Source organism: Lynx canadensis, chromosome B3, assembly GCF_007474595.2.
Source record: "Lynx canadensis isolate LIC74 chromosome B3, mLynCan4.pri.v2, whole genome shotgun sequence".
NCBI classification, from domain to species: domain Eukaryota; kingdom Metazoa; phylum Chordata; class Mammalia; order Carnivora; family Felidae; genus Lynx; species Lynx canadensis.
In genome coordinates, this window is record NC_044308.2 from 113,356,965 (window position 1) to 113,372,189 (window position 15,225).

General features: G+C 49.1%; 1 protein-coding gene across 4 annotated transcripts in view; it reads left to right on the forward strand.

The window, feature by feature from the left end:
- Positions 1-15,225, forward strand: part of PLEKHH1 (pleckstrin homology, MyTH4 and FERM domain containing H1) — a 52,230-nt gene that overhangs the window by 20,771 nt on the left and 16,234 nt on the right. For 3 of the 4 annotated variants that reach the window (XM_030319375.1, XM_030319374.1, XM_030319376.1), the window contains exons 3-9: positions 2,064-2,126; positions 3,007-3,156; positions 6,364-6,447; positions 8,480-8,561; positions 8,682-9,442; positions 12,712-12,790; positions 13,443-13,534. In XM_030319375.1, the coding sequence (XP_030175235.1) occupies positions 2,064-2,126; positions 3,007-3,156; positions 6,364-6,447; positions 8,480-8,561; positions 8,682-9,442; positions 12,712-12,790; positions 13,443-13,534 (1,311 nt within the window). The remainder of the gene's footprint in view (positions 1-2,063; positions 2,127-3,006; positions 3,157-6,363; positions 6,448-8,479; positions 8,562-8,681; positions 9,443-12,711; positions 12,791-13,442; positions 13,535-15,225) is intronic. The other variant, XM_030319377.1, reaches the window with a different exon arrangement.

A 15,225-nucleotide genomic window follows, 5' to 3' on the forward strand; every position in this document is an offset into this window, starting at 1 on the left:
CCTGACTCTGACTGATGCCTGCATCTGGCAAGAACCAGTCCACTCTTCCAGGCTTGAGTCAAGAGGCTTGATCTTTTTTTTTAATTTTTTTAACGTTTATTTATTTTTGAGACAGAGAGAGACAGAGCATGAACGGGGGAGGGTCAGAGAGAGAGGGAGACACAGAATCGGAAGCAGACTCCAGGCTCTGGGCCATCATCAGCCCAGAGCCCGACGCGGGGCTCAAACTCACAGACCGTGAGATCGTGACCTGAGCTGAAGTCGGACGCTTAACTGACTGAGCCACCCAGGCGCCCCTTTTCTTTTTTTTTTAAGAGAGAGAGAGTGCAAGTAGGGGAGAGGGGAAGAGGGAGAGGAAGAATCTTAAGCAGTCTCCATGCTCAGCATGGGTCCCAACACAGGGCTCGATCCTGTGACCCTGGGATTATGACCTGAGCCAAAATCAAGAGTTAGACACTCAACTAACTGAGTCACCCAGGCACCCCTTGTTCATGATTATTAAGCCCAGGAGAGGAAGGAAAGAAGAGAGGTAGGCATCCTTGGCCTGAGCACATGAATGCCTATCAGAGGTGGTCCTGTCCATTGGAAGTCCAAGGGGCATTTTTGTCCCATGGGTTGTAAATCTTGAGTTGTACTTGGGATACTCAGATCCTTTCTGAAAGCATCTCTATCACCCCAATCTCAAGAAAAAGGAAAAAATGGGTGAGGAAAGGCTGCCCTGTGAAAAGAGGTGCCCCAGGTTCTCAAACATGAACCACTGCCAGGGAACTTTCCTTTCACTGCCCAGCACCAACCGGGGGGGCTCCTTCTCTTCCATCCTTTAATCAAGAATGGAAGGCAGAATTTCTCTTGAGCAGACAAGAGATTGGGAAAGAGAGAAGGGATTAATTGCTCAGTTTGCTGGTAAATATCAAGCCATGGTCAAGGCCAAAGAGAGAAGGTTGAGTAGCTGGAGAAAAGGCTAGATCTGCAGAGATGAGGTGGGCAAGGGCTGGCCTGGAGCTTGGAAGATGAGGTCTGTACAGCCTCCCGGAGGACAGGGCTGGTCTGTTAAGTCTCTAGTGTATGTTTAATGCATACATGTTGCCTGGGGGCAAGGCAGGGTGGAGAAGGAAGCAGGTGACTTTACTGGGCCACAGCACATGGCAGCAGGTGGCTCCTGATAGGGTGAGTCAGATGTGTGACGTTTCTGCAGAGCCTTTGTGTGATGGTGTACATGGTCCAGTGCACAGCGGAGCCCTGACCAGGGAAGGATGGGAGCTGAATTCCAGCCCATGCTCCACTTACCATGAGCTTGTGAAGCTGCAGAGATGATGTGGGCTTGTTAGCATCTCCTTAGCCTTCAGCTTACAGCTGGTCCCTAATGAGCCTACATACAGAGGTCCCTTTGCTTGGGCCAGTTGGCATAAGATTCCAGAACTGCTGAGGTCCTCGGACCTGAATGGCATGCCTCTCCTGGTAGTAAGGTGGAATTTTTAAAAATGTGTCTTGAGTTTCTCTGTTTAAGATTAAAGAAGTCAAATAAGGTGATACCTATAAATGCCATTTATAGTCCAAGGTGTCCTTGATAAGGGATAAATATTTTTCCCCAGCCAGTGAGCTATCCTTGGCTGGAAAGGAACATTCTCTTACTGCTGACATGGTGGGGTCTCACGTGGGAGCACGTTCCATGCCAGGCATGTGGCGAGCCGGTACTGCCTGGGACCTGGCGCTGAGGAGACTGAGGGCTGAGGGCAGCACTGCTTCCTGAAGCACGATGGTGGGACACGGCTGCCCCATGTAGGTACCCCACACACAGGAGAAAGAACTAGACTTTTACTCGTTCGGCAGAGAGGACAGCAGCTCTAAGCTCTTTACCTGCTTCATAAATTCAGGATAAGGGAGCAGAGGGTTGCCATGAAAATCTTTCTCTTGATACCCTTGAGCCACTTAAATTGAAATGAGCAATTTAAGCTCAATTTAAGCCTGTGTGGAGTGTCCACACAATTTACTCACGTTGCCCTGATGCCATGGTTGGAGTAGAGACACCCACCTACATTAGTCCTTCCTCTCTGGTTGAGCAGATGCAGGAGCTGGAGCAGAGGCTGCTGGAGGCAGAGCAGAGAGCAGAGAATGCGGAGACCCAGGTAACCGGGGCAGGGGATTGGTGGGACTGTGCAGCAGAAATGGCCGTTGGCCTTTCCTGATCCTTTTCATGGACACACACAGACATACTCATCACCCTGACAAACTCCTTATGGGGACAAGGAAAACCAGCAGTCATGTGATAGTTCTCCTGAACAAATTAAGGTTCATGGAGCTCTCTTTGGGCATGAAGGAGTCTTTGGGTAAGGGTTAGTGCATGAGTGGGTGGCTGGATTAGTCCACACAGGCCACGTTATGCTGAGGTAACAGGTCTGACGTCTTAGCAGCTTCTCACATTTATTTCTTAGTCATGGTATCTCTCCATTGTGGGTTAGCTGGGGATTCTGCCTCCCATAGGGACTTGGGGGTTGAGGCTGCTGGAGCTCTCTCCAGCTTCCACCTGGACCCTCTGAAACATGCAGCGTCCTTGGTTACCATGGCAGGAAGAGAGCTCTTAAATACTTCAGCCTAAAAATGCTGAGTCACTCCATTCAGACCCACTGGCGGGAGTGAATTCCATGGCCATCTGACTATAAGAGGGCTGGGAAATATTGAAAGCACAGGGCCATTCAGTGAACAGCAAATATCTCTGCCACAGTGAGATTTAAGCAGTTTCCCTCTGGGCTGTTTGTCCTGCCCAGCTTGTCCCTGTTGGGGTCCCCAGAGTTAGATGGCCTGATACACAGCCATTTCTTTTTTGTCAATTCCTTAGTTTGCCCAGATGAGGCTTAATAAATGGTTATTGACTTAATTGGCCCCAACTGCTCTGGGTGAGGGCTCTGCCTGTGAATCATGGGCTGGGGTGTCAGGAAGTATCCCAGGGCATGTAAGCAGCTATTTCACACACACATCCCAACCCTGTGTGATGATGGTACTTTTAAGGTGGGTGTGATGGAGGAGAAGGTGAAACTGTCCAATCTGAAGAACGTGGACTCAGCCGGCAGCCTGCACCGGAAGTACCAGGAATTGCTGAAAGCCATGCAGAGCAAAGATGAGCTTATCAGCCAGCTGGAGGCACAGCTGGAGAAACAGGTAAGCGCTGACTGCAGAGTGGCACCAATGCCCTCTGCAGCATCCATTGCCATTGGCCACACCTTCATGAACAGACCCCCTCTGCTTGAGCCCTCCGTTGGTGGGGAGCTCACTCCCTCCTGAGACTGTTCTTTTGCATGGAGATTTAACTATTAGAAGGTACATTGGGAGCCAGGCAGGGGATGGATATAGTGGGGAAAGAACGTTGGAGGCAAATTGATCTGGGTTTGGATCCCCTCGCTAGCACCTGCTGCTCTCTGTGGGCAAATAAGTCATTGATTCACATTTTACACATCTGTAAGGTGGGGGTTATAATACGCCATAGGGCTGTCCAGAGAGTGAACTCAGGTATCAGACATGAAGTTGGTGTTTGGTAAGGAGAGCCTGTCTTTCTCCACCCTGGCCTTGACATGACACCTGTGGTTATCAGAGCAGCTCACAGCTGGGCAGTCAGCATTGGTCACCTGGTTGGCCAAAGTTTCTCACTGAACTTGAGCAGGCAGAGGCCAAAGTTGCTGCCTCCTCTGAGGCAGGCAAGGCCTCTTGTCCTGAGCACATGGGTGCCCAGGAGAGGCCACTGCCCAGCATTCCAGCTACAGCTAGCCCCTTTGCTCCAGAAAGGGTATCTGAGAAACATCAGTCCGCCAATTCCCTGTATCTAGCCTCCTCCCCTTTACAGTTCAGTTAACTTCATCCGATGCTGTGCCTTCCTTCTGTCCTTGGCCTTACCTACTGGTTATCCCCTGGTGCCAGAGTGCCATTATTTCCAACAAACACCCTTACAGTGTGACCAGATGACTTTTAATTTTCCACATGAGTATTCTTCCATGAAGGTCCCAGCTAGTCCCAGAAGTATTTTCCCACCATCACAGGCAAATTTGTAATCGTTCATCGGCATTCACTGAACATACCCATTGTGCGATGTGCCTTTGTATGTTCTGGGGCACCCCAGCATGTGTTCCTGAAAAATCATGGAAAAATAGAATGTGGACACATGCAATCTTTAGCCAGTCATTCATTGACTTTAACGATACCTTACCTCCTTTTTTTTTTTTTTTTTCAACTTTTATTTATTTTTGGTACAGAGAGAGACAGAGCATGAACGGGGGAGGGGCAGAGAGAGAGGGAGACACAGAATCGGAAACAGGCTCCAGGCTCTGGGCCATCAGCCCAGAGCCTGACGCGGGGCTCGAACTCACGGATCGCGAGATCGTGACCTGGCTGAAGTCGGACGCTTAACCGACTGCGCCACCCAGGCGCCCCCTTTACCTCCTTTTTTGAGTGGTTCACAGAAGTGGCAGCATCTGGGGATCAGTGGGCAAAATGATTCCTGCTGAAGCTTAGATCAGAAAAAAATCATTTTACAATAATAAAAGGTCAGAATAGAAAGAATGCTGTTCTACAAGTCCGTAGACCTGGGTTTAGTTCTGGCTGTGCTGCCCAAACTGACAGAGGCAAGTCACTTCACCCTCTGGGCCTCAGTTGCTGCAGCCCTATAAAGAGGGTATCAAACTAGGTCAGGGGTTGGCAGACTAGTCCTTTAAAGGGCCAGATAGTAAGTACTCTCTGGTCTCTGTTGCAGCTCTTCAGCTCTACTGTTGTATCACGAAAGTAGACAATTCGTAAGTGAATAGGCACAGCTGTGTTCCAGTACAGTATTTATAAAAATAGGCAGGGCAGGGGGAGTGGACCAGGTGGAGGCCTGGACTGTGGCCAGTTTGCAAACCTCTTAAACTGGATAACCTTAAGGTCCTTCCAATGTTCATTGTGAATGTTTCTTGTGTATCAAAGGACAGCATTCCATTTTCATTTTGATTTTTTATGCAAGCCCTAACACTTAGGTTATTAACCAGTTTAGAGTTTTTTTGTTTTTGTTACTTAAATAATATTGCAACTAATGATTCCTAAGCTGTGGGTTTGTTAAGTCAGCAGTGTATACATTTAAAACTTAACAGGGGCGCCTGGGTGGTTCAGTCAGGTTTTTAAACATCTGATTTCAGCTTAGGTCATGATGTCGTAGTTCGTGAGTTCAAGCCCTCCATCGAGCTCTGTGCTGACAGCTTGGAGCCTGGAGCCTGCTTTGGATTCTGTGTCTCCCTTTCTCTCTGCTCCTCCTCTACTCATGCTCTGTCTCTCTCTCTCTCAAAAATAAATAAACATTAAAAAAAATTTTAACTTGACAGATACTATCAAATTGCTGCCCCAGAAGACCTTGCCAATTTGTATAAGAGGGATTGTTTTCCAACATCCTTGACAATATAGGATATATCAGACTTTTAAATTGTGTTAGTCTGATAGAGGAAAATGTCTTTTATGTGCATTTTTAAAATTATGATTGAAGTTGAACAGCCTTTCATGGTTTTCTTTCCCTTTATTTCTCTTTCTGTTGACTTCCTGTTAATATTCTTTTTGTGTGTATTTATTTGTTTGTTCAAGTTAGCCCTCTGTATGTAAGTCATTTGTGTTGTAAATCATCCCTCAATTGGTCTTTTGATTTTGTTTAAGGAAACTTTTTTTTTGTCATGTAGTAATTTACAGTGATAGTATAGACTTTATTAGTCTTTTTCTTCATGTTTTTTGGGGTATGTATCATGCCTAGGAAGCCTTTTCACACTTTAAGAATATTTTTAGGGGCGCCTGGGTGGCTCAGTCAGTTAAGCATCCAACTTTGGCTCAGGTCATGATCTCGCAGTTCGTGAGTTCGAGCCCTGCATCGGGCTCCGCGCTGACAGTGCGGAGCCTGCTTGGGATTCTCTCTCTCCCTCTCTCTCTGCCCCTTATCCACTTGCACTCTCGCCCTCTCTCTTTCTCTCTCAAAATGAATAAACTTTAAAAAAAAAAAAAAGAGGGGCGCCTGGGTGTGAAGTCGGTTGAGCATCCGACTTCAGCCCGGGTCACGATCTCACGGTCTGTGAGTTCGAGCCCCGCGTCAGGCTCTGGGCTGATGGCTCAGAGCCTGGAGCCTGCTTCAGATTCTGTGTCTCCCTCTCTCTCTGCCCCTCCCCCGTTCATGCTCTGTCTCTCTCTGTCTCAAAAATAAATGTTAAAAAAAAAGAGTATTTTTAAAATTCATAAATGAATTTATTGTTTTTCCATCAGATCACCCCCCTCTAATTGCTTGATATTCCTTCTTGGGGCTTCCCACCTCCAGTTGTTCACTAAACCGGTGGCTGCTATGACTAATGAAAGGCCCTCTGTTTCTTGCAGAAGCAAATGAGAGCTGAAGAAGCAAAAGTTGTCCAAGAAAAAGCTGCAAAGATCAAAGAATGGGTGACCCTGAAGTTAGCAGAGGTTAGTTGAAAACTCATCTCGGGAAGCCTGGAATGCACATGCAATGCTAGTGGGGTCCCTCCATCCCAGCATTTTTCTGCCTCCTGTTTGTGGGGCCTTGACTAACCTCCGTTGTGTTAACCATGTGTCTTCCATTTAGCTTAAACCCTGAGACTTGGCATTTTCATCTTTCCCTTCCTCCTGTGGTGCTTGGGCTTCCCTAGAGCTCGTGATTAGCTTTGTGTTTGGGGAGGAGTGAGTCTCACTTCTGAGGTGTCATGCCATTTTCTTCCTGAAAGCACACACACCCTTACGTCTACCCTCCCCACTTCCTCCTCTGTCCTTTCCATTCTTTTCAAGTGTTTTTTGTGGTGGTGGTAAAATATACATAAAATTTACCATTTTCACCATTTTTAGTGTACAATTTAGTGGCATTAAGTACATTCACAATGCTGTGCAACCATTACCACTGTCTATTTCCAAAACTCTCATTACCCCTAAATAGCACCTGTGTATCCATTAGACCCTAGGTCCTCTATTCTCTCATCCCCCAGTCCCTGACCACCCCAGTGCCTTTTTTTTTTTAATTTTTTTTAATGTTTGTTTATTTTTGAGAGAGAGAGAGATAGAGCATGAGCAGGGGAAGGGCAGAGAGAGAGAGAGAGAGAGAGAGAGAGAGAGAGAATCTGAAGCAGGGTCCAGGCTCTGAGCTGTCAGCACAGAACCCGACACAGGGCTCAAACTCATGAACTGTGAGATCATGACCTGAGCTGAAGTCAGATGCCCAACCAACTGAACCATCCAGGTGCCCCCTGATAGTCCCAGTCCTGCTTTTTCCACCTCTAGCCGTTCATTTCTGTAGTTCATCACTTGCTGCAGCTTAATTTAGGAAAACTTGGGGCTGGAAGCTACAGTGATACTCGCAACAGAAAACAAAAAGCAAAACAAAAGGGAAGGGATTTGAAGTTTGGAATAGAACAAACATCAACTTTTCTTCCTCTGTCCTGACACAAGTGATTCATACGTGCAGGAGGTTTTGGCTCTTTTTGCCTCCCGTGTCCTGCTGTGGATGCACATCTCAGGTCACCTGCTAGACGACAAGTGCTTGGGAACAGAACTGATACCTGGTTTGCCTCCATATTTGCTAAAAGGTGCTCCAAAAAGTGGGTTGGGTTTTATTCAGAAGAACATGTAGCAGCCATGAGATGGGTCTCATAGATAATAAGTTTAGTAAAAGAAGCCAGACCCAGGGGTGCCGAGTGGCTCAGTCGGTTAAGTGTCCAACTTTGGCTCAGGTCATTATCTCACGGTTTGTGAATTCGAGCCCCGCATTGGGCTCCGTGCTGACTGCTCAGAGCCTGGAGCCTGTTTCAAATTCTGTGTCTCCCTCTCTCTCTGGCCCTCCCCGCTCACACTCTGTCTGTCTCTCTCTCTTTCAAAAATAAAATAAATATTAAAAAAAAATAAAAAATAAAAAAAAGCCAGACCCAGAAGCACATACTGTGTAATTCCATTTAGACAAAAGTGGGCACCACTAAGCCAATGTGTGGAGGGTGCATACTTCGATGATGAAACCCGGAAAGCAAGGAAGTGAGTCTCATATACCTAGAAGAGCGGTTGCCTTTGTAGGAAGGGAGAAACACATGGCCAGGAAGGGGCAATTTGTTGTTGACAGTGCTGGCAGATTCCTGTTTCTTGACCTGTGTGGTGATCACATGAGTAGTCACTTCACAGTCATTTGTTAAGCTGTTCATTGATGTGATATGTAGTTTTCTGTGTATTACATTTCACATTTTTTTTTTTTAAAGAGGTTAAAATATCTAGAAAAGGTGCAGGGGCTGCCAAATAGACTTCTGTCTCAACCCAAACTGGTTAGCCCAGAGGAAGGGGGTAGGTCAGGGCTCCCTGGGAGGGTCAGCCCTGGATTACTGGGGCACCAAGTGTTCTTTTTTCAAAGATTTGATCTAAAAAAAGGATTTTTAATCTTATTTTGAATTCTATGCCTGAACCTGTAGGTTGAGTATTCTAAATCTTTATTTTTCTTTTTGGGCAGCTTGAGATGGAGAATCAGCACCTGAGGAGCAGTAATCAGCAGTTGGTAGAGCAGGTGGGAGCCCTTCAAGATGCTCTAGAAGGTCAGTAGGCCGGGCTTTGTGTGTGTATGTGCGTGCGTGCATGTGCGCACGTGTGTGTGTTAGGGCGTGGGCCGAACCCAAGGGAGCTCTCAATATGCCTGTTTTTCACCCCAACCACAGCTCTTCAGATGGCACCTTCGGGAAAGCTGTTGGTGGCCCCCCAGGAAACCCCAGAGCAGGATTCTGGCTCTTCGGGGCCAGGGACCCAGCCAACAGGGCAGGACCGTGGTCCTCAGGCCCAGGGTGCCCTGAAGGCAGCTATGCCTGCACCTTCTACAGGTGCTCTGCAGAGCAAGGACTGTGTTCCTAAAGCAGGAATTTCCTTGGAGGATTCGAGTTCCATCATGGTCCATCCTGGAGAAATATCAGAGGCCAAGACCTTTCCACCTCGTCTGGGAAGAGAGGGTTCTCCCCGCCGGCTGTGTGTGAAGTCTCGCACCCACAGACATGGTTCAGCTTCCTGGGGTGAGGGCCTGGTCATTGCTCAGGGTGGGACACTCCCTGGGACAAAGAACTCTGCCAGGGAAGGTGGTCCAGGCTGCAGCCTGACTCTCCCGAAGGTGCGGGCCCCCAGCAACCCCCGGGACAGCATCCAGCTGGCCAAGCGGCACCACAGCCAGCCCCAGGTGGGCCCTGGGCCCTTCAACCACGTGGTGAGCATTGAGGTTGGGACCCTCTCAGCCCTCCACCCCTCCAGCCTTCCTGAGGTGGAGGCCCGAGCTGAGCTCCGGGAGGAACCAGAAAACATGGAGATGGAGGAGCAACCCCCAGCCGGGAAGAAGGAGGAAAGAAAGAGCCCGAAGGCCCCCAGAGCTAAGCCGGAGGAAGTGGATTTGGGCAACAAACCTCCCACACCCCCTCTGCACCGGTTTCCATCCTGGGTAAGAGACACAACCTGGGAGCTGGGCAGAGCGGCAGAGCTGCTCATGAAGCACAGCCTCATGCCTTCACGCCAAGTGTGAGATGAGGCTCTCATCCTCACGGCCAACCGGCAGGGGGTGGGGCCAGGAGTGACTGGAATGTGGCTGGCTGTCATTTAGGAGCCTGTGCCACGCACCAAACCGGGCTCTTTGTGCACATTTTCTCATTTAATCTCCGAGACGCTTTGAGGTGGTGCAGTGCCGTGGTGAAGAGCACAGGTGCCAGAATCAAACCAGTAGAGTGGAAGTGCTAACCGCATCACCTGAGCTAGTTACTAAACCTGTGCGCCTCGGTTTCCCTATCTGTAACGGGGGGATAATAGTACTTCCCTTACCAGGCTGTGGTGAGGGTTGAATGTGCTAGCAGGTGCCTGCGGTGGTGGTTCACAGTAAGTGTTGGCCGTGATTGTTATTTCCGAGCCTTAGCTTCCTTACTTGTAACACTGGATAAGAGAAGGTGATGTCTGGGGGCATTGCCTCAGAATCGATCATCTGGCATGGGGAACACCGAGGAGACAAGACCAGCCGTGCATTAATCTTTACAGAGCTGGGTGATGGCTACATGAGGTCATTCTTTATTCTCTTCATTCCACTTTTGTGTCTGGCATTTTCCACGATAAACAGTTAAAATAAAAATGGGGGGCAGTGGGTGGACATGAATGAGGTTGTATAGGGAGTGTGGAGGATGAGATGAGATACTGGGTGTCGAGTGTGTAGTTCAGGGCCCAGCACGTGTGCAGGACCCTGTGTGAGGAGTCAGGTGCTGTTCCTCTTACAGATGGGAAACTGCTGTCCCCACAGACTTAGTTACTTGCCCAAGGTCATGTAGCAGTCAGTGAGGAGCCAGGCTTTAAATGTGGGCCCTGCTGCCTCCAGAGCCCAGCTCTCACCTTCCAGCTGTACTGCCTCTTAGGGGACATCACAGTGCAGATGTCAGCTTCTTACTCATGCTTGGACCCCTGGATGCGTGTGAGGCAGGTGGTAGGAGACGTCTGAGTGTCAGGCTCCTGGCAGCACAGGGAGCAGGGTACAGGGGTGGCGGTTGGGTACTTCAGGGCGATACCACCTTACACCACTGCTCGGAGAACCGCCTTTTCAGCAGCATCTTCCGGGGTCTCCTTTTGAAATGCTGGTGGTCCGGGGGAGCCTCAGCACCCCAGGCATATGGGTCACATCCTTAGCAGTGCTTGCTGGCCAGCACTGATCACTGCAAGGGGGCCTGATAGCTGCAGACACAGCCATGCCTGGGAGTGGGGCCTCTGGGGAGGGCTAGGACAGTCTTCAGGCCATATGCTGCTGACCTGTCCCTGAAGCTCCAGGATCATGGGAACATCACACAAGGCACCTCCCCAAGAGGAAGGGTGAGGTAGAGGGGAGAAGAAGGAGTGGGCAGAGAAGGAGCAAAGGGGTGGGCAGGGTAACAGTGGAGAGGATGTTGGAAAGGAGGGCAGGGCCAGGCCAGGCTGGACCACCGCAGACTGTCCCTCCTCTTTTTCATTACTGTCTGGTAACTACAAATGCGCAAGAATCCAAAAGCAGAGGCAGGTGGTGAGGGAGCATTCGGGCAAGGGATGTGACAAGAGGGCTTAGCAGGTGTTACCAGAAAAACATGCTGGTCACTTTTGCCATTTTTGCCAAAATATAGCCGTCCACGGTGATGGCTCAGAGCAGTTCTTGTGTTCTGCCTGTACAGGTTAAGAGGGTGTTGGGGGGAGGAGGAGAGTGACACAAGAGGAAAAGGGAGTGAATATAAGATGCTCTGGACAACATTTTCCCCATGTGAAAATCAGGGAAGCTCTGGGGATGAAGGTTTGAAGGGGTATCAGGTGTTCCCACAGGCCCTCCCTACTCTCAGCTGGGTCCTGGGGACCCAGCAGTCGGCCATACCAGCCTACAGAGGAGCTGTCTCCTGTTCACAGCCCTCATTGTAACTTGCTCCCAAGAAACACAAGATAGGTGCCTACCCTCTCTTCTCAGGTGGGACCACCTGGGCAGTGACCATCTGAGAGGAAATCAAGACTAGAAATTGGAAATTGAGAGGGCATTTCTCAGGGGAAGGAGGCAAATATACTGATTCACCAATTCAAGCATGCAGAGCCATTTTTCTGTTGATTCTCAAAACAACCTTGTGAGTTAGGCAGTCAGTTGATAACTTTTGTGAAACACTCCCAAGTCTGTTTTACCCAAATCCCTCAAGCTTTGCTTACATTCTGTCTGTGAAGTTAAAGGAATTCCGTGACCAGGACTGGCAGGACCAGTCTCTTCCTGGGATCCCCTTTCTCACCACCCTGTCTCTTACCTTCCCATCCCTCTGCTCAGCTCAGGGGAGGTCCCACCCAGCCCTCTCTCCCCCACGTGCCCCAGAGCTGCTGCTCCTCTCTGGGGGACATCGCACTAGCACCTCATGACCCTTCCAGCCCCAGTCCCGCTGCCTCCCTGAGCCAGCCAGGCCCACCTTCCCTAGTCCTTGTGACTTTCCTGTCACCTGAGAAGGTCTTTGTTTCTCTTTGCCTTGAGTGGAGAAAAGAGATCTGGAAAAGCACAGGCAGAGCCTCTGGGTTGTTTGATCAAAACCGTTAGGAGAGCTCCCTAGGCCTGTGGGCCTCTTTCAGACCCAGGAACGCCAAGGGGTAAAGGAGAACTTGAGGGTGAGGGTTCTCATTGATGTGTCTTCTACAGCGGGATTCAGGGTCCAGGTGAGCTTAGACAAGCTTTGCAGGTTGGGCCTAACCATGAACGTAACGTTGTTAGTGTTGGAAAAAATTGTGTCCTAGCTTCCAAACAACTGGCTTACAAAAGGGCATGCCTTTGCCCTGGGGCTCTGACTTCCTCATTATCAACACTCCAGCTTCCAGGGGTGAGAGCCAGAGACCCAAGACCTCTAAAATGGGTAAGATGCAGAGAAACAGGTCACTGACCCTCTCCTCTTGAACTTCTTGTGTGGAGACAAGAACTGAGTATCTGTTGGATGCTGATTATATTCCAGGTGTTAGATGTTTCCATTAATGATTTTATTTGATTTTTGTAACAGCCTGACAGGTGAGTATTATCTCCACTTCAGAGCTGAGGAAAAGGAAGCTCAAATATAACTTGCCTAGGATTACCCCAGCTGTAATTGGCCAAACGTGGATGTGGACCTAGGTCCACAGCCATCCTTTTACCTCCACACCCAGGAGGTGCTGGGCTGGGCACAGAGCTGGACTCTGACCCTCTGGGGTCTTCCATTCCAGGAGAGCCGGATCTACGCGGTGGCTATGGCTGGCATGCGGCTCTCAGACGCATCTCCCAGAACTATTGCCACCTGTTGCGGTGAGTCCCAAGTGAGCCCCAAATGGTAGACAGGGTGGGCATGCAGGGAGAAGACTCTGAGTAACACTCTGAGGGCCACCTGGTGCTCCATCCAGGCACCCTGTTCCCTCCCCCAACAGGTGAGGTTCAGTGAAATCACAGCCAGGGCTAAGGGAAAAGGAAGCTGTGCAGACAGGAGTTGCTCATTACATGCCGAGTGGGCGTGGCCTTGAACACCAATTACAGAGCTGGAGGAGTCGTTAGAGGCGGGGTCCTCCAGCCCAGCCTCCCACCTGCACTGGCTTCCCCTCTGTAGCACCCAGGACTGGGAGGGGGCGGGACATCTCCCCCGTGCCTTGATTTAGATGAGCCCCCTGAAGGAACCACATCCCCGCCCTCTGGCTCCTGAGTCACTAGCCAGCCACTGAATCCCCACAGTGATGTGAGGGCTCCGTAGTCTCATGGTTGGTAACTCACCTTCACACGAGTGGGACTGAAGAAATTCTCAGCCCCCATGCTGAGGATTGCCACCCTACCTGTCGCCTGGAGTGCTCTTTCAAAGAACTCTCTCCATGGATCTCCTCCTCAGTCTGCCCAGGTCTCTGCTACCGCAGGCTCCTGAGTGAGTTATGGCATCTGAGTTAAACTCATCCTTCTTTTCCACCCCCTCCAGCTTCAAGCCCTCCTGCCCTTGCGTCCCCTGGGCCTTTCTCTGGCCTTGTCTACAAGAATGTCACCGTGCCTGTCTACACAGCCCTGAAGGGGGTAAGAAGCTGCTATCCAAGGAGGGGGTGTGCCATCCGGGAGGCCCCATTCATTCAGTGGGGCTCTAGGGTCAGGCTTCTGCACACACATGACTCTGGGCAGGGAGCTCAGCACCCATATATATGTAATTTTATTATTTATTAGATCTTAATTATAAAACTTGTATGTTTACAAAAACTTGAATCCATATGATCATGGGCAAAGTGGAAGGTTAAAGTGAGGCCTATGCCTGCTCCACCTCTCCTACCCATCTTTTCACATGTCTGTCCCGGGAGGACTTCTTCTAGAACTTCTCGTATGTGTTCAAATATATATTCCTATGTGTACACTCATAACATCTCTATATATTTTTCTTTGAGTATAGTTGGCACGCAATATTACATTAATTTCATATCTATGTATTTTTTAAAAATTTTTTTTAGCGTTTATTTATTTTTGAGACAGAGAGAGACAGAGCATGAACGGGGCAGGGGCAGAGAGAGAGGGAGACACAGAATCGGAAGCAAGCTCCAGGCTCCGAGCCATCAGCCCAGAGCCCGACGCGGGGCTCGAACTCACGGACCGCGAGATCGTGACCTGAGCTGAAGTCGGACGCTTAACTGACTGAGCCACCCAGGCACCCCTCTATGTATTTTTTTTAACAAAAATCAGGTTTAACTGCAACATAATGTTTTCATACACATTTTTGTCTCCTTTTGTTATTGGTTTTTGAGATCAAGATAGTAATACTTTGTAAAACTTTTTATAGAAGAATCAGAAAGCTGAGGCACCTGGGTGGCTCAGTTGGTTAAGCTTTCCACTTTGGCTCAGGTCATGATCTCATGGTTTGTGGGTTCAAGCCCCACATCGGGCTCTGTGCTGATAGACTGGAGTCTGCTTCAGATTCTGTGTCTCCCTCTCTTTCTTCCCTCCCCCACTTGTGCTCTGTCTCTCTCAAAAATGAACATTAAAAAAAAGAGAGAGAGAGAAAGCCAAAAGTGAAATCTTCTTTCACATTGCTTTTCCCTAATTCTTCACTCCAGAGGCAGCTATCATTAATGTTCTGTGAGGCCTTCTGATACATCTGCAAATATCTTCTGTGTCTGTGTCTCTGTCACACGCATGCTTGCGCGCAGTGGGGATCATATTACACACGTCCTACCCTTTGCTTGTTCACACTCCCATCTTCCTGCTATACCTCCATGCACAGCTCTGCTTCCTCTTTTAGGGCTATCTGGTACCCCTTGGTATAGATGCCCCATAGCCACCTTAACCTGTCCTCCACTGATTGACAGTTTAGGTCTTCTGTTTTTCTCTAAAATCAGTGTTGCAATGAACATCAATGTGCAGATATATCTCCGTGCACTTACATATAATGTATACGTACTTCCATAGGACAGAATTTTAGAGGTGAAATTTATGGGCGAATGATATGCATATTTTAAATTTTGGCAGGTTGTACCAAATTACCTTCTGAGAGGTTCTGTCACACTACGGAATATCTTTTCCCCCACACTTTCACCAACATTGAAATGGTCTTTTTAAATGTTTGCCCACTGAGATGGCCTCTTGTTTCCTTATCCCCACACGTTTTTAAAGCTCCTGTCTCACACTTGGCCCATGGAGTGGCATTCTGGACCCCTAGTGGTGGGAGCAAGGGTCACACTGCCAGGTGTTCAGCCTAGATGGGGCAGCTCCTTTGGGGACCACAG